The 22,958-nt window shown below is 40.7% G+C and overlaps 4 protein-coding genes across 6 annotated transcripts; 2 read left to right on the top strand and 2 right to left on the bottom strand.

Moving 5' to 3' along the window:
- Nucleotides 1-949: 949 nt before the first annotated feature.
- On the bottom strand, nucleotides 950-2,718 carry ndufa3 (NADH:ubiquinone oxidoreductase subunit A3). The gene is made up of 4 exons (XM_053432136.1): nucleotides 2,656-2,718; nucleotides 2,312-2,386; nucleotides 1,242-1,319; nucleotides 950-1,144 (listed from the first exon to the last, which is right to left on the bottom strand). Exons 1-4 carry the CDS (start codon nucleotides 2,696-2,698, stop codon nucleotides 1,053-1,055), a joined length of 288 nt encoding a protein of 95 aa, XP_053288111.1. The 5' UTR covers nucleotides 2,699-2,718; the 3' UTR covers nucleotides 950-1,052.
- A 14-nt stretch (nucleotides 2,719-2,732) lies between these two features.
- tfpt (TCF3 (E2A) fusion partner) lies at nucleotides 2,733-7,291 on the top strand. Its single transcript, XM_053432130.1, has 7 exons — nucleotides 2,733-2,949; nucleotides 4,423-4,524; nucleotides 5,123-5,245; nucleotides 5,499-5,569; nucleotides 5,653-5,722; nucleotides 6,191-6,349; nucleotides 6,551-7,291. The coding sequence occupies exons 2-7, from the start codon at nucleotides 4,423-4,425 to the stop codon at nucleotides 6,623-6,625; spliced, it is 600 nt and encodes a 199-aa protein (XP_053288105.1). The 5' UTR covers nucleotides 2,733-2,949; the 3' UTR covers nucleotides 6,626-7,291.
- Nucleotides 7,292-7,614: 323 nt separating this feature from the next.
- cnot3a (CCR4-NOT transcription complex, subunit 3a) lies at nucleotides 7,615-15,648 on the top strand. Of its 3 annotated transcripts, none has more exons than XM_053432084.1 (18): nucleotides 7,615-7,770; nucleotides 8,409-8,479; nucleotides 8,659-8,726; nucleotides 8,822-8,896; nucleotides 9,001-9,090; nucleotides 9,190-9,318; nucleotides 9,532-9,627; nucleotides 9,719-9,935; nucleotides 10,080-10,207; nucleotides 10,410-10,466; nucleotides 10,702-11,641; nucleotides 11,742-11,847; nucleotides 11,963-12,104; nucleotides 12,441-12,549; nucleotides 12,812-13,010; nucleotides 14,388-14,520; nucleotides 14,628-14,753; nucleotides 14,845-15,648. In XM_053432084.1, the coding sequence occupies exons 2-18, from the start codon at nucleotides 8,455-8,457 to the stop codon at nucleotides 14,941-14,943; spliced, it is 2,739 nt and encodes a 912-aa protein (XP_053288059.1). In that variant the 5' UTR covers nucleotides 7,615-7,770; nucleotides 8,409-8,454; the 3' UTR covers nucleotides 14,944-15,648. The 3 variants fall into 3 exon arrangements, with proteins under 3 accessions (XP_053288059.1, XP_053288060.1, XP_053288058.1); XM_053432085.1 differs by having other exon boundaries at nucleotides 9,716-9,935; nucleotides 12,441-12,540; XM_053432083.1 differs by having other exon boundaries at nucleotides 9,716-9,935.
- Nucleotides 15,649-16,743: 1,095 nt separating this feature from the next.
- Nucleotides 16,744-22,692, bottom strand: prpf31 (PRP31 pre-mRNA processing factor 31 homolog (yeast)). Its single transcript, XM_053432112.1, has 14 exons — nucleotides 22,524-22,692; nucleotides 20,850-21,068; nucleotides 20,697-20,757; nucleotides 20,468-20,551; nucleotides 20,271-20,368; nucleotides 19,891-19,997; nucleotides 19,579-19,748; nucleotides 19,275-19,432; nucleotides 19,090-19,179; nucleotides 18,463-18,590; nucleotides 18,105-18,177; nucleotides 17,313-17,441; nucleotides 17,122-17,220; nucleotides 16,744-17,026 (listed from the first exon to the last, which is right to left on the bottom strand). The coding sequence occupies exons 2-14, from the start codon at nucleotides 21,066-21,068 to the stop codon at nucleotides 16,913-16,915; spliced, it is 1,530 nt and encodes a 509-aa protein (XP_053288087.1). The 5' UTR covers nucleotides 22,524-22,692; the 3' UTR covers nucleotides 16,744-16,912.
- Between the last annotated feature and the right edge of the window lie 266 nt (nucleotides 22,693-22,958).

Below are 22,958 nucleotides of genomic sequence, written 5' to 3'. Positions count from 1 at the left end.
ACAGGGCCTACTAACTGGCAGAGGTATTATAACACTGAACTAGGGTTACATTGTAGCACTAACGGGCCTGAGCACAGGCATTAGTGGAGAGAGCGTTGCATGCGTTTTGCACACTGTGGCAAGGACTAATGCTTCACTTCCCAGTCACTTCCTATTTTTTAATTAAATTTTTTTTTTTATTATTTAGACTTTTTCATCTCCATCTTGTTTAAATGACACTCATCTCAATTTGATGTTGATCTGATGAAAGCCCTGGGACAAGTCTATCAAAGCAAAAATTTGAAAAATGGCCACTAAATGCAAAAGGGAGGTCATCCTTTTTAGATTTTCCTAATGCCCCTTGAGACTTTTTGGTTTGGCTGGTCATGATACACCTGGGCTACGATTTTTGTGAAGATCGGTCAAAGAGAAACCTTGGGGCTGGTTCCAGGGGGCGCTGTTGAGCCATTTTGCCACGCCCTTTTCAAATTACTCCAGAATACAAAAACATCCGTAGTCCTTGAATGTCCAGCAAAGTTTCATGATTTTTTTAGGCCCCCAAAGGTAAATAATAATAGAAAAATCCTTACAATTTCAATAGGGCCTCCCACCGTTAGGTGCTCGGGCCCTAACAATCCCCAGTCCCATATTAAATGGCAGGTCTTAATTTTAAGGGGTTTAATGTGGTTACCTTTCTTACTTATGCAAGCAGAGCCCAACTGGTATGAAACCAGGAATTCATTTTTCAAACAGTGTTAATCGGATTCCAGCTTTGTCATGCTAAGCCCCTGCTGAAGGATCAGGGTTGTGTCGAAGCTTAGTTTCAAAACTCGCATGATCTGCTCTGTAAAATCAAATGGAAATCTTAATGATGACTCATGTTTTCTGAGAAAAATTACATCAGTTTCCCACAGACTGCTTGATTCAATGTGAATGCAACTGAACCAAATAATATGAAACAAACATAGAATTAATTAAATAGTCTTTATTGTGGAACATTGATAAATGGGGAAGCTGTAAGGACAGATATGAACAAAGGGAATTCAGGTGGCATTGATTGTGAGAATGTGAAGTTAGAGGTTTTTAAGCCATTCCAGGTTATTTCCTTTGGGTTCACACGGATGAGCGGGGACATCAGGCATGTCTCCATCGTCTCGCACAGGAACTGCATAGGGGGAAAAAGGGGAAAGAGGCTTTCATATTTATCTGAACACCTGAAGAGGTATTAATTTGAATAACATGCAGTGCATTGCAGTGTTTACCTGGATAGTTGTATGGCACCGCTGAATTGATCATCGCTGAATACTTTGTGAAGGGGCTGATGAATGGCAGAGCAACACCTGAGAAAATACAACAAGCTTTTAACTTAACACTCACGACATTGTGTCATAATACATTATGTTGACAGTTGTCAAAAAGTCTGTCAAAACCAAAGAGAGTGACGTTGCCCTAAAGTTTCCTGGCTCTTATACACTTGCATATGTCCTTAGTAACCTCCGCTGTGCTCTGGACTATGTGCAGCACCAGAATTACAAGATACAAGGAGGCAGCATGTAGTTATTGTGGGTCTCATCCATGGAGCAGCTATGCATGCAGAAGACATTTCGAGACATTAAAGCTGTATCATTAATCTAACCTCATCATATCCACTGTAATGTGTGTGACAATCTTTTGTTGCTTATAGTATTCACATTCGTTATAACAAAATAAGTATCATAAGTACTTATGATACCAGGCAATATTTCAATTAAAATTCAGATGAAGCCATTTGAAGCCACAATGTGGAAGCCACAATGTTTTGAAATCAAAATGTAGTCAAATGGAAAAGAAAAAAAATAGATACTTAAATGTAAATCGATGGATACATGCTGTATCTATAAACTGTTATCAATGAAATAACTAACAAAAAGATATATATCGATAATTATCCCAATAGTTGTATTTAATTAATACTTATTTTAAGTTTCCTTTAAGTTATCTTGCTCCTGAGTGGAGGATGTGGTTTTAAACTCCTGTTTATGGACAAACACTTGATTAACAAAACATTTTGCACATCTGAGTCGGATCAGTTCTGTGTTACACCTCCTCACTTACTCAATTCACAAGCATCTTATCGATACACACATTTAACTTCTGTTATATTGCTGTTGATGAAAATTACGATAATTAATTATATCATTAACTAACCAGCCCTACTATAAACCAGTGGGATCTTAATAATTTCATCTTTTGAGGTACTGGTAAATCTGTCGATTTAGAAATACAGGCTGCTTTGTTGACGTATCAGGCATTTCCACTGTAAGTCACATTATGAGTATGTCAAGTCACTGACCGACCACTGCAATAGCACAGGAGGCCATGATAACAGGCTCTTTGTTCCAGGCATTCTTCAGGAAAGCTCCGATTCCTTAAGAGAGACACAAAGCAAACACGGAACAAGTTCAACGCCTCGTCTGATATCCGTCTGTGTTTAGCTAATGTTAGCCACCGCTAGCGACACATCCAAGGTCACAGTTTTCCTTTAGTTTCGAGTGGATATCATTGTGTTAAAGTGGCTCTGAGACCTTCACGGTGTCATATCGATCATTTACAGTGTTTATTTGTGTCGTATAGAGGGTCAATTGCCGCTAATTCCCCGGTTTTGAAAAACTAAAGATGGTAAAGGTATATACGTACCCGCCATGTTTGTCTCGAGTGGATGAACGGAGCGTGTGCTCATGGGAAATGTAGTAGCTGCAAAGTGACGTAGTTTTCCTGCGCCCGTCGCACATAAACACCAGGCCAGGGATGAGAATGAGAACCAGAAGCTGCCCTCGCTTTGCTTCATGTTTAATTTTCAGTTTTATCTCCTGACTGTAGAGATTTCAGAGTCACCCTCTGTCTGTGGATTGAACTGATCGAATGCAACAGTTTTCATTGGGGATTTAGAACCGCGGGACACAGACTGAACCGTCAGTAGATTGAGAAAATGTAAGTATCGATACATTGATCAGCCGATAAAACCAGGGATGTATCTAGCGACTGTTTTCAGTATTATTCAAATGTGATTAATCTTAAGTCATTTATACATTGAATTATCCACCAGAAGCTGCATAGTCGAAATCTGTCTGTTCATGTTTCCAACATTACATTTTACTGCGGTCAAGCCGACACTCGCATCTCTGTGGTCAAATCAGCCGACACGGAAATTCTACTGCACTCATATACTGACACTTATGGTAAACGCATCCAAACCTCCCAGAAAGGGGACGGCAACAGAGTACTCGAAGTTAGAGGAAGAACACATGTGGGCCTACGTCCGGTTTTCTAAATAAACTGTTGACATGGAGCCTATCTGAATGCATAATTGAAAAAATATTTCTTGGATTAAATTCACAAGAAGTATATATTGTCTTACCAGTGTCATTTTTATGAATAGCATTTTGACAATATCAATTATGAGATTTTACAAAATAAAAATCCCTCATTTTTAGCTTCAAGTAGGTAATTTCTGGATACTTCAAAGTACTGTAAAAACACTTTTCTCAATAAGTTCAGAGAGAGACTGATAAGACTGTGTTCAGGACCTCTCTGACTACCTACATACTGAATATCAAACATTTTTACTGTATAGATTTGGAGATATTTCAAAGTAAACTGTGTACACTCAAATCAGGTCCTAAACACAGGCATATCAGTCTCACTCTGAACTTATAGAGCAAAGTGTTTTTATAGAACTTTGAAATATCCAGAAATTAACTTATTTGATTGTACACATGTTGGACTTTACTTTGAAAAATCTCTTAATCTATACAGTAAATATGTTTGATATTCAGTACATTGATAGTTTGAGAGATCCTGAACACAGGCATATCAGTCTCTCTCTGGAATTATTGATCAAAGTGTTTTTACAGTACCTTGAAATATACAGAAACTAGCTACTTGAAGCTAAAAATGTGTGACTTATTTAGTAAAATCTCTAAATTGATACAGTCAAATGCTATTCATAAAAAATGACATGTGAGACTATTTATACTTCTTGCGAATATAATCAAATTTTTTTCCTTTTCAATTATGCATTTTGTATATGATCCATGTCAACAGTTTTTTTTTAAATAACGCTTTGGATGCGTTTACCATAATTGTCAGTATATGCGCGCAGTAGAACTTCTGTGTCGGCTGATTTGACCACACAGACGTGAGTGTCGGCTGGCTTGACCGCAGTTACATTTTTTGGTAAATAAAGTAGATATATAGGTTCTTACCATTTACGTTTAGTTTGTCTGTGATAAATATAAACAACAACGGAAATGTCTCCATGTCTCTCTCAGCCACCGTATTCCCCCTTTCCCACCCGTGAACCCTCCAGTGAACCTGCACCTGCAAAAGCTGCTTCAAACCAAATTCCTGTTTAGAAATGTATTATGAAAACAAAGTCATGATCCGCTCTTGCTTCTTGTCCAGATGATGGAGGATTTCTCTGGCTTGGCTCTGCCTCCTCTGTTTGGAGGACACATCCTTGAGGCAGAGCTGGAGCCAGGCGGCGTGGAGCTGGGATCTGGAGAGGTAATGTTATTGATTGTGGTAAAGGCCACAGTGAAGTGATGTTGTATGAGAAAGTGGTCCATCCACGCAGTGCTAAGTCACACTGATCTATGTACATTGTCTTTTTACCCATTGTATCAAGTCACTAGTATGTAACCAGTATTAACATCACACTATGCTTGGAAAAGTAAAAATATTGTAATTAAATTGACTGTCACAGTTAAATGTGCATGTGACGTCCAAATCCACCAACTTGTGTTGGTGGATTCTATTAGAAATGTTTCCAAAATACTTGAGGGTCTTGTTTGGAAGTGTGGTCACATGTATGTAGCTTAGTCGGTGAGCTACAGGTTTGCGGGGGTTGATGAGAAATTTTAACATGGATGATGCTGCATCAGATCTAGTTAGCTACTCAACAACATTATCATGTCATATTAAGAGCTGTCATACATTTTCAGAACACTGATCTTACTCCTGTGACATAAAGCAACACAACAATGTATCATGACAGATTTAACAACTGAACTGAACTCCTTCAATCACAATACAGACAACAACGCTGATACAGAGTTGTGACCACGCCACACAAACAACTTGAGTGGAGTGTTTTTCTCGTCAGGTGGAGCTCGGCGCCGGAGACAGCGAAATGATTGAGAGCCCAGTGCCAGAGGATGAGGAGACAAGAGCTCTTGATAAGAGGAAATATTTGTCTCTGAGCAGGAGATGTAAAGAAATTGAGCAGGTATGTGTGTGGCATGGGGTTATTTTGCACACGCTCTCTGACTGTGTCTGTTGCCAAATTTGTCAATGGGTATTAATGGGTTATGTAGCATTTAGTGCCAGACTTCTCATAATTTCTAGACATGGACTTACATGTTTTTAAAAGAGAACACATTTTTTATGTTTTCATCACCATGCAATTATATTGAATGAAGATTGTGGTCCTCATTAATATTTTGAATTACTATATCATCATGATTTACTTTTATTTTCAGGTGAATCAAAAGTTGCTGGGCCGCCTTCACCAAGTACAAAGAATCACACGTCGGTTGAAGAAAGAACGAAGGTTTCAAACTTGATTACATTAACTACATTTCTGTGAGGATTGACTCTTGATGGCTCATCTTGGTGCTCTGTTAATCCCTACAGGTTTCTAATGACGACTTTAGATGCTCATGGGGATGATTACAGAAATGCACAGCTCACGATATTGCTTGAGGTGAGAAATAAAACAAACAGTTTAGCTCTGGATGCAAAATTTCGGTCGGCACCGTGACAATAGATTTACAATGTCAGTTTGAAAAGATTGAAGACATCGATAAGATTTTAATCATTTCATTATGTCCAACTGCCTTGCACCAGCCTGTGTTTTTTTTATCTGAACCTTGTGATGGAGCAGGATTTTAAGCAACCATGAAGATCTAATCCTTACAAAACAATAACCTCTGTATTAAGAACTGGCAAAAAAAATCATATAGACAAAAATATTTAAGATTTTAAAACAAAATTCTCTTAGATTACTGTAAGATTAGATAATAAACCAGGACCCACTTTTAAAGTGGTAAAAACTCACTAAGAATTTATAAATTAATTTTAAATTGATTAAAAAAGCTTTAATCATAGGTCAAAAGCAATTACCCACTTTGCCTACTTATACTGTAGTTGCATCTGTTGCTTGTTCTTTCAGGATGAGTCTGGTGCACATTTAGATCCTGCTGCTGGAGTGGATGATGACCGTCTCAATGGTCTAACTGGTTCCACGGCGTCCGCAGCGTTACATCATGCTGCTGGACCAAAGAAGAGGAGGCACCGAATTCCAAGGCAAGAGAAAGACAAAGACCCACAGGTAGGTGATTAACTCTTTTGTCCATGCAAGTATATTCAAACAATGACCTCCATGTTGTTGTGATTTGGATGAACATGTAGTTGGGGACACATGAGCGAGTGGTTTAATACACAGATATTTCTCATTAATGTAAACACTCAGACATCTGACAGTATAGAATAATTGATTTTATGTTGACCAAGTTTCTGCTTCTTCATCCAGACCGAACCGGACATGTCAGTGTTGGCAGACTCCCAATTTGGAGACATGCCCAGCCCAACCTCCCTGTCTCACTGATCATCCGATCGCTGCACTGCCGTGGATTTGATGATGTCCAAGGAGCGACAACCGTCCTTACTTATTCATCAGATAATGTCAGCTCTAACTTTGCAGCCAGGTTTTTCAGTGTTTGTAGTATTACTTGAATATTGTGAACAGACTTAAGTTCATCTAAGATAAAAACGAAATATTAATTACCTGGTGCATACATTACATATATTTGTAAATATTATTTTCTGCTTTCATGTTTTGTACCGAGATTTGATGGCATATAATTATGACCAATGGCAAGCCTTGTTTGGTAAAAATCTGGCAACACAGACAATTAAAGCAGGGCAGAAAAATGAATGGCTTCATATTTTCATCTAAGTGAAATTCATCATCAGGGTCAAAGCAGTTTTTTAAGCAGTTCTATGACATTTGTGTCTTTATTCTTATACGTTTTAAAGTTCATGGTTTATTTGGTTCAACTTTTGAAGGTTTTAGAAGTGTGTGTATTTTATCGTTGTTACAGATGTATACCAAGACAACATAAAGAATTCCCTTCTTTTATTCATCTTCACATCCGCATAAGCAGGTTAAACTTCAACCACTGACTGGCCATTTGTGTTTTTACTCATAAGTTCAATTACAAACCAATTATTTTTCAGTTGCAGGCAGAAATAAAAAAAAATGTTTTTCTAATGAAGTGTCTGTAATCTATCAACATCGAAAGGTCACTTATTAGAGTTTATCCGCTCTTCTTCTGTAGGGGATGGACATCATTCAGTTGTCATGCAGAGTGACCTGATAAGTTAATAGAGATAAATTACATGTACCTTACTTATTTATCTATTCATGTATTCATTCATTCATTTATACATTTATTGTTGATCGAAATCCATCGCAGCGTCCAGCCAATCCCCGGTCCCCGGTTACAGTGTGTGATTCCAGCGGATGCGTCCCGGTGACAGACGGGACCTTCGGCCAATCAGATCTCGCATGCTGGATTTAGGGCGGGCTCTAAACGCGGAGGTGGGATTTTAGCTACCGTCCATCTTCAGCTACATTACAGTGAACCAGCTTGTCGAAAAGAAAACACAATTTGGAAGTAAAGAAGATTTTCTGGAAATAGTTTTTTGGCCGTATTTGAAAAAAGACAAAGGTCCAAGTCCATACCCTAGGTAAATGTCGTAAACAAGTATGAAATATAGATGCTCGGGTTGACCCAGTTTCCCTTTTTCCTAAATTTGGCTAGCTTAGCCGCTAGCTAGCATTTTTATACATTAGCCAGCCAGACTGTTAGCCACATTAGCCAGCAGGTTAACGAATTTGAACGGTATCTGATATGCTGTGTTTTTCACAATGCAAACCCACCATATAAACGCTGTACTGCATCCCACTGTGATGATGCATGAGTGTGAAATCCAACCATAAGCATGCTCCGTGGCGGGTTGTTTTTAAACGGGCTAGATAGGAACCGAGCGAGGTGGACGAGCTAAGCAACTGGCTAGTATTAACGTTAGCCCAGGAACGTTTGCTGGCTAGGTGGCTAATTTTAGCTGACAACCGTGCCAGTCACATCGGCATCATTAGCAACATCAGCTGCGTCCACGGGCATTTAATGTTAGATAAACAGTCAAGCAGTGTTCGAATTCCGGACCTTATCCATATAGCTGATGTTAACCGGGCAGCTAGCTGCAGTTAACGTCAGCTCCACTCTCTGGACGCTGCTGTGCTCAACTGATGGATCTGCTGGAGAGATCTTTGTGTTGTTTAAACTATGTGTTTTTTAAACGCACGTGTTGTTTTCTTCGCACAGCACACTTGGTGACAGACGGAATGTGGACATTGTCGTAGTCAGAGCCATGGCTGACAAGAGAAAACTTCAAGGTAAGACTGCTGGAGGAACTGTCATCAGTACTGTGGCACACGATCCATCCCACTGGCATCGTGCACACAGACTCTGATTGACTTCGTCTACCTGAGTGTTCATCTACTGTGTGTTGTGATGGACTTCTGGTGTCAGATTTATTCACAGCACTGTTCTAACACATCTTTTACCTCCACAGGTGAGATCGACAGATGTTTGAAAAAAGTAGCGGAAGGTGTAGAACAGTTTGAAGATATCTGGCAAAAGGTAACACGTCCAACCACCCGTGCATCGATTTGCTTTTCTGTTTCAGAGGTCGATGTCAAGGTAACTTATAATATCTGGTTTATTTAATATTTTAGCTCCATAATGCAGCCAATGCAAACCAGAAGGAAAAATATGAGGCTGACCTCAAGAAAGAGATTAAAAAACTACAGGTAAGACAAGATAGAATAACACACATTTCGTACATCTGCACTCTTCATCAACAGTGAAATAGGAAATGGGCTTTAATATTTTCTCTGGCTTGTGCTCTTCACAGCGATTGAGGGATCAGATAAAAACATGGGTGGCCTCAAACGAAATCAAAGACAAAAGGCAGCTAGTTGAGAACCGCAAACTTATAGAGACGGTATGGCTCTTTATTCAGCTATTTTCTTGTGGTTGTGCAAATTTTCTCACATGAAAACATGTAACTAAACAACCCCTGTGTGATTTTTACTTGTCTTAGCAAATGGAGCGGTTCAAGGTGGTGGAACGTGAAACAAAAACAAAAGCTTACTCTAAAGAAGGCTTGGGGCTCGCTCAGAAAGTGGATCCAGCTCAGAGGGAAAAGGAGGAAACGGGAACGTGGCTAACAGTAATACAACAACTTTCTCCACCTGTTTTAGATATGGTTGCCTGAAATTTTATCACAATAAAAGTGAACACAATATGTGAAGTCATAGGTAAAATAAACTCTGAAGCGCCTATAAACATTTATTTTGAATACAGCAGTTATATTAAGAATGTGTTTGATTATTGTGATTAAAACCATTAACATTATTTTTTCTGACCCCTTCCTCATCTGCAGAATACGATAGACACTCTAAACATGCAGGTGGATCAGTTTGAAAGTGAGGTGGAATCTCTGTTAGTTGTGACGAAAAAGAAAAAGGGGGGTAATGACGTAAGTAGAACCCAAGAAATCATTTGTGTGTATTATAACGTAGTATAAATTACGAAGAAATTTTACATGTCTGCTTTCTGTTGTCTAGAAGCAAGAACGTGTTGAGGAGCTCAAGCGGCAGATTGAGAGACATAGATTCCACATTCGCATGTTGGAGACCATTTTACGAATGCTGGACAATGACTCTGTGCCGGTGGATTCAATCCAGAAGATCAAGGATGATGTTGACTACTACATCGATTCGTCCCAAGACCCAGACTTTGAGGAGAATGAGTTCCTCTATGATGACTTAGACCTGGACGACATACGTGAGTAGAGCTCTGCTGAGTGGAGGGATGAGGATGTTATCCATTTACAGAGCTGAATTTAGGTGGGGATGAGTTGAGGGGGTGTTTGCTGGAATGACAACATTTGACGTTTGTCTCCGTTTCATCTTTTACTTGGAACTGCAGCATTAGTTGCAACTTCTCCGTCAGGTCAGGGCAACTTGGAAGATGAGATGTATCTCCATTCCAACAGCACTCCCACTTCCACCACCTCTTCTTCACCCATCCCTCCATCCCCAGCCACATGCACTGCTGTAAGTACTTGTCTTTTTTTAATAATTAATAACTTTGGGTGAGAATGTTAACGGTATCATGGGTAGACAAAGTACACTGTTTCAGTGTTTACACATTTTTTCTGTGGAGTTTGCATTAATTTAACATTTCTACAAGCCCCATTGTGTTGTCAACTGGCTGGTTTCAAAAGTGCAATATCATATCAAGCTATCTCCTCCCTAGGAGAACTCAGAGGACGATAAGAAAAGAGGACGGTCGACAGACAGTGAAGTTAGTGAGGTGAGAGGTTCTCATCTGTTGTGTGTCAGTAGATCAACTGTTTAGTGCAGCACTCTCCATCCATGGTCCTGATTGGTTTCGGACTCTCCTCTGTGGGACCATGGTTGGAGACTTGTGATGTAGTTTGTACCATCTCTTGAATATATGGACCTCAATAGTTTACAGTCAAATTTGCTCTTCATGCACTTTGTTTGATTTGTCTAAAATGCCTCTATTGTTGCTCTGTCACTTTCAGTCGCCTGTGAAAAACGGCCCCCCATCATTGCTCTCTTCCTTCTCGTCCTCCTCCACCTCTGGGTCTTCGTCTTCCTCCTCCCTGGTGTCCATGGCGAGTGTTGTCGGAGGCATTACTCCGGTGCCCATGAGCAGCAGTCTAATAGGAAGCTTCAGCAGTGCGGTGCAGCAACATCAGCATCAATCTGCACAACAGCAACAACAGCCTCAGCCACCAAACCAACCGCTGCAACTACAGCAGCAGCAGCAGCAGCCACCTCAGACAAAACCTTCTGTCCCCTCAAACAACGCCCCCAGCCCGCCCAGCAACCCTCTACTCCCACCATCCACCTCTCCCTCTCTCCTTGCGTGTAGCACATCCAGTTCATCAACCCCCAACTCTCAGCCTCAGATCACACCAGGGCCCAGTCCGGCATCCAGCTTGGGACTTGGTCTTGGATTTGGATTGAGCAAAGTTGGCATAACAGGGACCAACAGTGCCAACCAAATACCTGGTTTAGGCCTGGTTGGCCACCCCACTCCTCTCAACACAATGGCAGGGCTCCTTTCGGGCTCCACACCTGCCCCTTACGCTCAGGCAGCAGCATCAGGAGGTTTGGGTCTGAGCAGCATCACTCAGTCCAGCATTTCAGTGGAGAGCAGCACTTCCATCCCCACCTCCGGCTCCAGTGGAGTCACCACCAACGGGGCGGGGACAGGGCTTGGATTACTAGTTACCAGCCCGGTTCACAGCTCACTGAGTGGGAGTATTCTGGGTCTGGTTCCTGGACAAAGTGTGGCCCCAGGTGCCTTGCAGGTGCCGCAGAGTACTGTCAGCTCTACCTCTGGTCTAGTCGGCATGATGGGAGGAAATGTGGGAAATGTCGGTGTGGTCGGAGGAGTAGGGGTGAATGCTGCTCCTGCAAGACCACCGAGTGGACTCAAGCAAAATGGAAGCACAAGTATGTGAACTTGTTATTCTTGGCTGTGTGGGACTATTTACTCATCTGTTTCAGTAAATAATGAGGGATGCTTTTCTAACCGTCCCTCACCTGCCATCAGGTTACAGTGCTGCAGTAGCAGAGAGCGCCACAGAATCAGCTCTGAGTACACCGAGCCAATCACAAAGCAGCCAACCCTCATCTCTCAGTTCCTCAACCAGTCAGCCGTGAGTTATCTGTTGTCTACTTCATCTCAGTCCTGAAACTTGCTGTACTACTTATTGTTCTTTAATGACAGCATCTAACGTTATCTTATTCTTTTTCCCACTGTACCTGGTGCAGGATGGACAATGGTCCCAGTTTAATCAGCTCCATCACGCTGCCTCCCAGCTCTCCGTCCCCCTCGTTCTCAGACAGCACACCGGGAGGTGGGAGTCTTCTTAATGGACCCCACTCCTACACACAGGCCACTGAGGGCCTCAAGGTGAGCTGAGCCAGCAGAGTTTGGACATGTTGCCTGACACTAGGCTTTTGCAAACTCCAAGTAAAATAAATCGAAACACAGGGGCATCCTGCAAGTATATGTTACTGTGACATAACATTTGTTGACTCTGGTTTTTGAACACATTGCTCAGTGCAGGTCATTGTTAAGAAGGATTAATAGCTATGGTTGTACAAAGATGTCACTATTGTTTTTCGGTTTGAGATCCATGTAGCAGTTGAAATAGTAGTTTGTCTTACTTTGTTTTCCTGCAGAGGAAGTTTCTTTCAACTTAGTGTTACTTCATCTCATGATGTCTCCATCTTGTTTCCCCCTTAGACTCCTGAGCCTCTCAGTTCTCTGAAGGCGATGGCTGAGAGAGCAGCCCTGGGTTCAGGCCTGGATGGAGAGATTCCTAACCTGCACCTGACAGACAGAGGTGGGAACGGTCAGCATAATTTCTACACTGATTTACCCGAAAGATACTTCAGTAAACAGAAAGTAGTTTCTTCCACACTATGACTGTACTCTCACATGTACACTTATCTGTTACTGAGAAGGAGTATTTACTCCAGAGCAACTTGTTACAGCTATAGCGGTAAATTATGCTGAAAGTGTTACAAGCATAGGGAATTGTGTCAAATTAGTAGTACGAGGTTGTTCTGCAGTGTCTGTTTGTGTTACTGACATAGTTTTTCTTCATTGTGTAGACATCTTCTCCAGTTCGTCTGCGGCGCCTGGCACGCCTGCTGCCCCTCAGCCGTCCGTGTCGGAGGTCAGCATCCCCCCGTCACTCGGAGTCTGTCCACTCGGCCCCACCCCTCTCCCCAAGGACCAGCTGTACCAGCAGGCCATGCAGGAGTCTGCCTGGACACACATGCCACACCCCTCAGACTCTGAGAGGATCAGGTGAAGACATGTCTGCATGATGCACCTTACATGTTTTTATGACTTAAAACACATACACAGAAATCTGACACGGTGATATGCCTTTAACCTCTTCATTATAATCATCTTGTGAATGTAATACATTAATAATTAAATAATCTAAACATCTTTAACCACATATTTGAATTATATATATTTTATTATCATTTTTCTTATCACCATCAAATAGACCAAAACCAACTTTTGAATTCATGTGACCCAATATTTGTAGTGTAGCCAAAGTATGCTGTGGCTTATTCCACATTAGTGAGCTTCACTGTTGACTTCAGTTTTAATTATGAACACCAGCTTTGTAGTTTATTTATAGTCACTACCACACTCTGCATCCTGTTGCTGTAAATACTTAGTAACACAAACCCGTGGTTGAAAACGGTACTAAACAAATGCACACACACAAATCAGATATGTAATATTAAACACAATTTTAGAGGAGGAGAATCATATACTTACTGAAAACCAGTTGGTGATCTTCTTAACCTACAACCCGAGAGCGGCCCACAGGATTTCATGGTCCCTCAAATATGCCTTTACATAATGTTTGTGCCTAGTATTGAATAATCCTGTAATTCAGTGCCCGTGATAAATTAATACCTTCAAATCCATATTCTGTAAACAGATCACGATGTGGTGTCTGTCTGTCGCTTATTTTGGAAAAGTTGAGATCAGAGCCTTCTCCCCATTTGCCTTAGTGAAACTGGTTGCCATGGAAATACTGAAGAAATAAAAATTTCATGAGACCCAAAATATCAAAAGGTATCACTCCACTATCTGAGTAAGTGTTCTGCTCTGGAAAAGGAAATAATTACAGAGGGACAAACGGATACGGATTACATCCCCTTGCATTATATGCTGTAGGAATAAGAACATGTCAAGCTTTATCCCTTAAAGAATGAATTGGTTAACACAAACTGTATCTTTCACTCAGTGTTCTTAAGCCTCTGGGCAGGTGACCGTCATAACCGAGATGGATATGTGTTCATGTTCATCCGTCTGGCCCATTGTCACGCAATCGCTGGAATGCTTATAGGGAATTTTCTACCATTTGGCTGGGATGAAGAGATTTAGAATTTGCTGCCCAAACGTTCAGGTCACCGTGACCTCTCAATACACACTTTGGCCATAACTCAAATCCTTCACGAATTATATTATTTGGATAAAATGAAGGCATGACATTTTTAATCCATTAACTTTACTATGACATAACGTTCTGGGGAAATAATCTGGTCACTATTCAACACAACCAACAAAGGGAATGCATGACCAGATTTCTTTACAACGACAGGAAGCTTTGATTTATTGCATTGTAGATTTGTTACTAATTGTTCTTCTGTCTTTAAGGCAATACCTGATGAGGAACCCGTGTCCGACCTTGCCCTTCCATCATCAGATACCACCGCATCACTCGGACTCCATAGAGTTCTACCAGAGGCTCTCCACAGAAACCCTCTTTTTCATCTTCTACTACCTGGAGGTAACCACACACCCAATCCAGAATTACTCCCAGTTAAGCTTTACGGGTCCTTCTGCCTTTTCTCCATGAGTCTGTTGTTCTTAATGATTTTTCTGACGTCCTCTCAGGGCACCAAGGCTCAGTATCTGTCAGCCAAGGCTCTGAAGAAGCAGTCGTGGAGGTTTCACACCAAGTACATGATGTGGTTCCAGAGGCACGAGGAGCCCAAGACGATCACAGATGAGTTTGAACAGGTGAAGCGTCACCCCACTTCCTTTCCACAGAACCTGAATCTAATCTGTTCTGGATTATTTGAATGACTGTTCTCTCTGCTGTTTCCTCCAGGGCACTTACATTTACTTTGACTACGAAAAATGGGGCCAGAGGAAGAAGGAGGGGTTCACCTTCGAGTATAGGTACCTGGAAGACAGGGACCTGCAGTGACAGACTGAAGGACATGAAAGGACAGAGACAAAAACGTGCTGCTGTTGACATTCCGAGACTGAACTCCAAACTGTGGATAGAGATTGTGATGTGTAGTAGAAACCCTCTCCTGAAACGGAGACTGGTGTCTGTATAGGCTGCATCTCAACGTGAAGCTCTTGCTCCTCCTGTAGCGCTTTGCTTCCGGACAAAAATGCCCCATGGGCCTGATCCGATGCGTCGCGCTGCACGAGCTGGGAGGGCTCTCATTAGAGGTCTGCGTTTGTGCCTGTCTGTGTGCACACTCAGTTTGTGGCATTAGGAAAGCCTACCCCATGCATGTTTCTCATGTTTTCTTTTCTTTTTCTGTTTCAACGAGATTCTCTGTACCACCTACCCAACATGAGCCTGGAAGCCTTTGACTTGACACAAAACAAACCTTGGATTTGATTAAGCATACTGCCCATCTTGTATTTACTGTAACTTGGTGGTTTAGAATGGGAACATACAGTGGATATTTAGTCATGGGGTGTAGGAACGGCTTCTTTTAAGACCCTACGATGCCTGTTGAACATGGTCACTATTAGAGATAGTGAGCAGTTATCAATAGTTTTATTGATATTGTCTTGGTCGATTAAAACGCTGATTGAGAGTGACCACAGGGCCTCTCCCTGTGACAGGGAAAGAGTCCTTATTGGACATGGATTAAATTGCTATGCAATTGAACTGGTCTCTGACTCCCTCTTTATAAATAAAATGTTTTTAAGTTAACCTGTCATAGAAAATGCATTATTATGGAACAAATAAATTGTTAGAATAAATCGTAATTTAAGGGTATGAAAAATGTATTTACTTGATGTTTGGATCTTGCACGTTGGAGTTCTAATCAGTCTCAGTGAAAAAAAGGCCACGCGGAGCATATTGAATGTACTCTTAAAATAAGTTTGCTTCCCACCTTTAGTTAAGGTATTATTCTATTTCTAGTTCCTCAAATCCACTGTGTTCAATTTACCACCTAATATTTTCAGTGAAACCCCCAAACAGTAAATGTGCACTGACAAACTTGTTTACATGTAGAAAAACAGAAATCCTACAATTCTGTTGGTGGATGCAACTCGTGGGTCGAGCAGGAACAATGAGATTACCTGGCCCTGGATCTGTGTGTGGGACAGATCAAACTTTTTAGAGCAGTTTGAATAGTGTTAAACTGAATTTTTTTTCTCCATTGAAGCAACCATGAAAACTTAAGATCATTTATGATTTGATTTGTTTCCAGGATTTTTGGAGGGGTGGGGTTAAAAAAGAAACTACAGTAAAGATCTGAGAGATTTGTCTTTTATAGATTCTATTTTTGGGGGTTTTAAGGTTTTCAGAAAGGGAAGGTCAGTGAAGAACTTGCTAAAAATGTGAATTTCAAGACGTATTTACAATTTCTCATTACACCTCTGCATGGGAGATGTCATAAAATGAGGTCATAACAGGATTGTACTATTTCAATAAATCCTTTTAAGAAAGTACAAGTCAGTGTGTGGTGTAAAGTCCTGTCATTCCTACAGGGAACATGGATTCATCTATTTACTTAGCTTTAGAAAACATGTAAATTGATAGTCACCACAGGTTTTAAGGGAGGCGTGGATTTATTTTTTAGAGCCTGACGAAATGTATTCTATAAAGCGACCAACTGCAAGTTAATGGGTTCAAATTTGGCGTGTGCAGTTATTTGTAGCAAATACATTTTAAAAGCATTGGATTAATGGGGGGAAAAAAATTAATAAAACTTGATCCGAAATTATTCCTCCACACAAAAAGTACAACTTCACGCTTTGTCAAATTATCGCATTTTATTAAAATGGGAAAATCAAAACTTAATTTCTAAAATACAGGACAAAGCACAATGTCAGACAAATTTGTAAATAAACTGAACTAACACTTTGTGGTGTTGAGTGCAACTGTCCACATGCCGGATAACTGTGTGTGTGAGAGAGAGTTTTCACATCTTTGATTCCTTCTTGACTTTCAGGAACTCTGCCATATTGGAGAAATATTTCTGGTTGGCTTCAGCCACCTTCTTCTCCGCAGCCTGTGGGTTCACAATCTCCAGCCCCTGAGGACAACGACGGCAACAAAACAGTGTTGGCTAAACATAAACCAGCATCTTCTCAGGAGACATTCTATTAAAGAGAATGATTTAGTTTTTACCTGTAGAGGAGTGAACGCTACACTGGAGCTGGTTCCTGACGAGCGATCTCTGACTGTCGACTTTCCTCCATAGGTCATGCTCTGCTTCTGCAATGTCCTCTGTTAAAACAAAAATTGCACAGGCATTAGAAATCAAGACAAATATAGCACATGCCTTTGTTGGGAGTTTAAATCCATAGTAATGGGTTTACCTGGAGGGATTTGGAGATTCTGGCCTTGGTGGCATCGTTGACCTGAGCCTGCCTGACGCGCCCGCTGCCGCTCTTCCCCAGCTGACCCAGACTGAAGCCCAGATCCTCTTGATATGCATCATCTTCAATCTACAAAAACACATCAGAAACCATTAAACAGGGTTCCAAGAAAAAAAAAAAAACAGTGTCATTGCAAGCCAACAGGCATTACATGAGTATTTTCACATTGACTTTTACTGTATGTCTAGTTACAGTAGATTTATTCAGTCCTGTGTCTTTATAACCAAGTGCTCAGCTCTGGACCACTGGTGTGATAGTGTACCATAGAAATGATGAAATCCTGACAGAAAGTATTATTATATTGGAGGGAAATCAGAGCTCTCACTACCGTTTCCTCTTTCCTGGTAAAACCACAGTTTATTCTGTAAACTGGAGCATGAGTCATGACAAGGACCAGAGACAGTGAAAGCATTAAACCGCACCTTGCTTCAGTCGTCTTTGGCAAAAAAGTTTTAAAGTAAAATCCTGATATTTGGCTGAAACTGTCTCAGTTCATTTGTCTCATTATCAATTCATATTTAATGTTCTGAGAAGGGATCAGTGCATGTTTCTGTATATTTGACATGCAATTATTTTATCTACTTTCAAAAGGATTTGGATTTTGTCATGAAAATCCCAGAGAATAATATGTTACAGGACTAATATGCAACAGACAATACAAATACTGTTGTATTATGTCACTCAAATTATACAGAAATAAAACTACAGGGAGCAGAGAAAACATCCACTGACCTCTGCGAAGGTCATCCTGTTGGCGTGTTTCCTGATCTCAGTCAGCCCGAGACGCTCCTTCATCTTGCGATACCTGCAGAGATGAGAAAAAGAGCAGCGGGGGTGGTATTATATATTTTTACTCACTTGAAGTTGACGGTGGTATTCTAAACTAGGCTATGCAAGACTTTCGTCTTCCAGCATCATGCGCTTTGTTCTGCTCTCAGTTGTTACACAATGTTTCCTTTGATTTGGTTCTGGAAATAAAAGTCAGTTCGATCTCTGTAACCGGAATTTGTTCTACAAGCATATCCCTGCTGTCCCCATGGTCTGTGTGACAAGGCAGGTCTGTGTTTTAGGTCGCTGACAGGTTGCGTACCTCCTTCCTCCTCTCTTCTTCCTCTGTCCATCCAGTGGAGCCGGCAGCGGTTTGACCTGCTTCACTGGTGGTGGTTCCTGCCATTTATCAAACTTTCTCTCGATCTCTTCTTTTAGATCATAGCCAACCTGAGAAGAAAAAAAGATATAAAAGCTTAAAAAAAAAATAAAAATGAATAACTTAAGAAAACTATTTAAAGAGTCAAAGACTTAGAATTTCTTGGACATGTTCAGTGGTTTTTTTGTGTTGATTTAGGACATTTCTGGTCCCACAATAGTATAAATGACATCAAGAACATAAATCCATATAATATATCAGTTAGTCTGTGTGTCTAATGGATTTATTTTGTAGCCCTTTCATTAGTATCTACACACTGCTTCAGCATTAATGTGTTTAGCCACTTTCAAGGCATGACTTGCAGGTAAAGTCCTGTGGGACAGATATTACCCGCCGTTTGCCTTTCACACATGTATATTTCTACATGTATTACAACACATTTTTCATTGGGAGATATTTGCACTTGAACATTTGAGGTCACTCATACATCTCCTCTGGAGAAAGTGCGGAGAATCGGCAGAGTTCAGTGAATGTCTGAAAGCAGCATATGCGTCATTTCTGAGAAGTCACCTTGCCGTCTGAGCTCTCGTGGAAACTGTCCACTCGGGAAGCCAGCGTGCACTTTGCAGACACCAGACGAGCTGCCTTCCTCCTGAGGTCCTGAAGATAAATATTGCAGAAGTTGTTAGATAACGAATGACACTGCAATGCAGGGGGGATTAATATGTTGTTTATATTTATCCATTTTGACTCACTGGTGGTAGGCTCTGTACAACATCACAGTGGTAGATAAAGCCGGTGTGGGGAAGCAGTGACGTGCTGCTGAAGCCAGACAGGGTTCTCCTCTGAGCTCCCAGCAGCATCAGATTACAGGACGGCATCTTTGAGAGATTAGTAAGGCCGCCACCAATGCCTGAATAAGAAGCAAGAGAAAGAAAGAGGGTGTGGAAATGAGATCAAAGTGAGAGTAATGACAAAAATAACTAATCACAAAGACCGTCAACAGCTGTGACCTTGCTGTGTAATCCTGCAGCGAGTTCATATTTCTGCATCTCTTACCCATGATCTTTGCAGCTGTTGACGCTCCGACAATGATGGAGAGATTTGGGGCAATGAAGGACATTCTGGACTCGACATAATCATATATCCTGTGTTTAGACTGGTTCAGCTCCAGGGCCATATCACATGCCTCCTCCAGCTGCCTCAGCTCATCATCAGTTAGCTGTGACCTACAATCATGAAAATATAAAACTAAATAAACGTTCAGAACACATTTTTGTATGAATAAACACAGTTACACAACCTCATAATGATGTGCATGTGAATAGCAGCTGAGTGTGGACGTAGAAACAAATGAATTATCAGACTCACCCCTGTGTGGTTGAGGCTGTGACACTGACAACCATAATAGTGGCATTGGTCAGGATCTGCTGCAAAGTTTCATTGGTTTTGCATTTCTCCAGATTGTTCCCCAGCTCCTAAAAAAAAAGCACAAAAAACACATCATGATGATCAATAACAACCGGTTGAACCTGTTCTGAGAATAAAAAACAAAAAGGGCAAAGGAAAATCTAGAAAAGGGTTCTTAGAATGGTCCAGCACCTGTGGGACTTTTATTCCCAAACATGCATCAATAATTAAAGGAACAAGACACAAATAGTCAACTGTGACACATAATCTATATCTAAACTATTGGCATAGTAATCTCGTACTGAGATCGGTTTGACAGAAAGGTAGGAAACTCATCTCACCTTGACTGTGCGAATGTAATCTAAAGAATCCGGAACCAGAGACTCGAGCTCCGGAAACCTCTTGGAATATTTGTCCCTTGTAAACTTGTGAATGATATCTGAAAACAAGGCAGAAAGACAAAAGATGAATTGGTTTATACAGAACTAAATTAAATTCTCTTTAAAATTGTATTATCAAGCTGGAGCAGGCGACTCACTGAGCTCATTGTCGATCTCTACTGTGAGGTTATTGGCGGCTACAATCAGTTTGTATTCTGGGTCGGATTCAAGTGGACCTGCGACTGGAAGGAAACACAAAAACAAACAGTCAAAATGACGGTGAGGAATTTGTAAAAGCTCACACAACTTGACATTTACAATGTAAAATATTGTTATACAATGTCTGAAAAACAAACTACTAGTGAGCAAGAAATGCTTTACACTTACCATCGGAATTGTTGCGTTGCTTTCCAATATATATGTCAATTTTGTCAACGATCTCTGAAAACTGAGCAAACAACCAGATTATAAAAGCCATGACCAAACCTGGCATATTATTGTGTATAAATAGTGTAAAGCCCATAACATGAGAGAACTCACCTGTTTGCTATTGCGGAGCTTGGCAATGGACGCAACACTCTCTGCTTTACTGTAGTCCACCTCCATCTCCTCTGGGATGTCTTCCAGTCCTCCCTCGGTCCTTTCCTGGGTCGCCTCTCCATCACTATCCCTCTCTTCTTCCTCCTCTTTGTAAAGTCCATCCTCAGCCTCATCTCCAGCCTCCTCCAGGTCAGCCAGGAGCTCGTCGGCCAGAGACATCTGTAGTCAGCAGCAGAAAGTTTGAGACAAGGAGGTGACTTCCTTCATCAAGCTAAAACTTACTCAGAGTAGTTTCCAAACTGAATAATACCATGGACCACCAGAGGTCTTTAATGTTGCCGTCTGGACCCTGGTAGTGCAGTGTAGAACAGCACTACACATTTTCTAATACAAGGACCCAAGACTACAGCATGCAGGTCTGGACGTAACGCAGTGATATAACTCAAGCTGTCTTTCTGTCTGACTGCAAGAACCATTTTTCATAATGTTTAAGCCAAGTGAAATTAAGTCATTGTTCTGTTTACATTACTGATACCATTGTGAGACAGGCCACTTTTTTTTCTCAGAGAATTTTGATGGGAAAAAACAAAGATTTCAGGGGATTGTTATTTATGAGTGTGCACAACTTGGTGTGTGCACAAACTTTGATGTGCACATCAAAATAAAATCCAGGTTTAATGAATTTGAATTCTGGTTTGATAATGGGACTGTGGGACCTTGGGGAGTATGTATAATGTATGCATTTAATTACTCAGCAACAACAGTAAAGGCAGCATGCATTGCTAAAAGAATAATTATTGACATGAAAGCATTAAACCGCATCTTCTATCATTCGTCTTTGGCACAAAGTTTAAAGTTAAGATTCTGATTTTAGGCTGAAATACAAAAACAAAGTGTGTCTGTTCTTTAGTTAAATATCTAAATCAAAGTCAGTAAACCACAAAAGTTTGAATATTTAAATGTTCTGAAAAAGAATGAGTGTCTGGTTTTTTTTGACATGTAATTTAATTGTAACCATGAAAACCCCTAGTATTAGGTTGGTTACAGGACTAATTTGCAAAAGGCAACAATAAAAATACTGATGAATGAACATTACAATATTAACTTAATAGGAGAACATACACATTTAAATTCCCAGACATTCCTAGCATTGTTTTTTTAACTCGAGCTTTGGCACCACACAAGGTTTCAATCTGAGGATTTGGTTGGATTGATGAATAAAATAAACCTTCACGAATCTTCTCCACTTTAATCCATTATGATTTAAACGAAATCACCAAAAACAATATAATTTAAAAACAGTCGGTTTTAAAACACCTCTTGCCATTCGAGAATGATGTGCGTCATTAGTGTTATATTAAATATTAAACTAACAAGAAAACTCATCGTGTAATGTCAAAACTCGGTCACCAAAAGGAGAGCTAGCTGGCTAGTAAGCTATTTACAGCTTGTGAGATAATGGCTGGATATATAACCTCAGGATATCATGACTCCTTCAGCCTCTCAAACGATTTCAACACGTGGAATAGAGACAACTAGAAAAACTAAAACAGGACATTTCATTACCAGAAACAGAATCACTATCGTTGTTCGAATGGCTCGTGTTAGCTAGCTAGCGTTAGCACACGTTTGTTGAACGTCGATTAAACGTTTCGTTAAAGGACGTAAACTTACCTCGAGGGTTTTTCAACCAAACACACAGAACTGCTGATGATTTGCAGAAGCTTGAAAATGTTCAGAATAAAATAAACACGACTCGTTAGGTCGAGTTTCCTCGTCGGTCTGTGGCGCAGTGTTGTTGTATCCTGATACGGATGTAGCGTTTGTCGCAGACTATATACGTATTTCCTTCGCAGGGGTTTCTGGGAAATGTAGTCAACACGCTGCCAAAAAAACAAAAACGGTGGATCCAATAACAAAACAAAGAGATTTATTGTCATGAAACAGTTCGATAAGAGGTTCACATTTTTGTGGTTTTTATTTCCCCTTATTTATACATTACCCCTTGAAAACCATTCTTGAAACAATACAGGTTTTAAACCAACATTTAAACAGACTAAACAAATGGACTAATGGACCTCGACTGCATGATGGGATCTTATCAGTAGA

The sequence above is a fragment of the Pleuronectes platessa genome, chromosome 10 (genome assembly GCF_947347685.1).
Source record: "Pleuronectes platessa chromosome 10, fPlePla1.1, whole genome shotgun sequence".
In the NCBI taxonomy this organism is placed as follows: domain Eukaryota; kingdom Metazoa; phylum Chordata; class Actinopteri; order Pleuronectiformes; family Pleuronectidae; genus Pleuronectes; species Pleuronectes platessa.
Note: the sequence above shows the minus strand (reverse complement) of the source record. Positions and strands in the feature narration are given on the sequence as shown.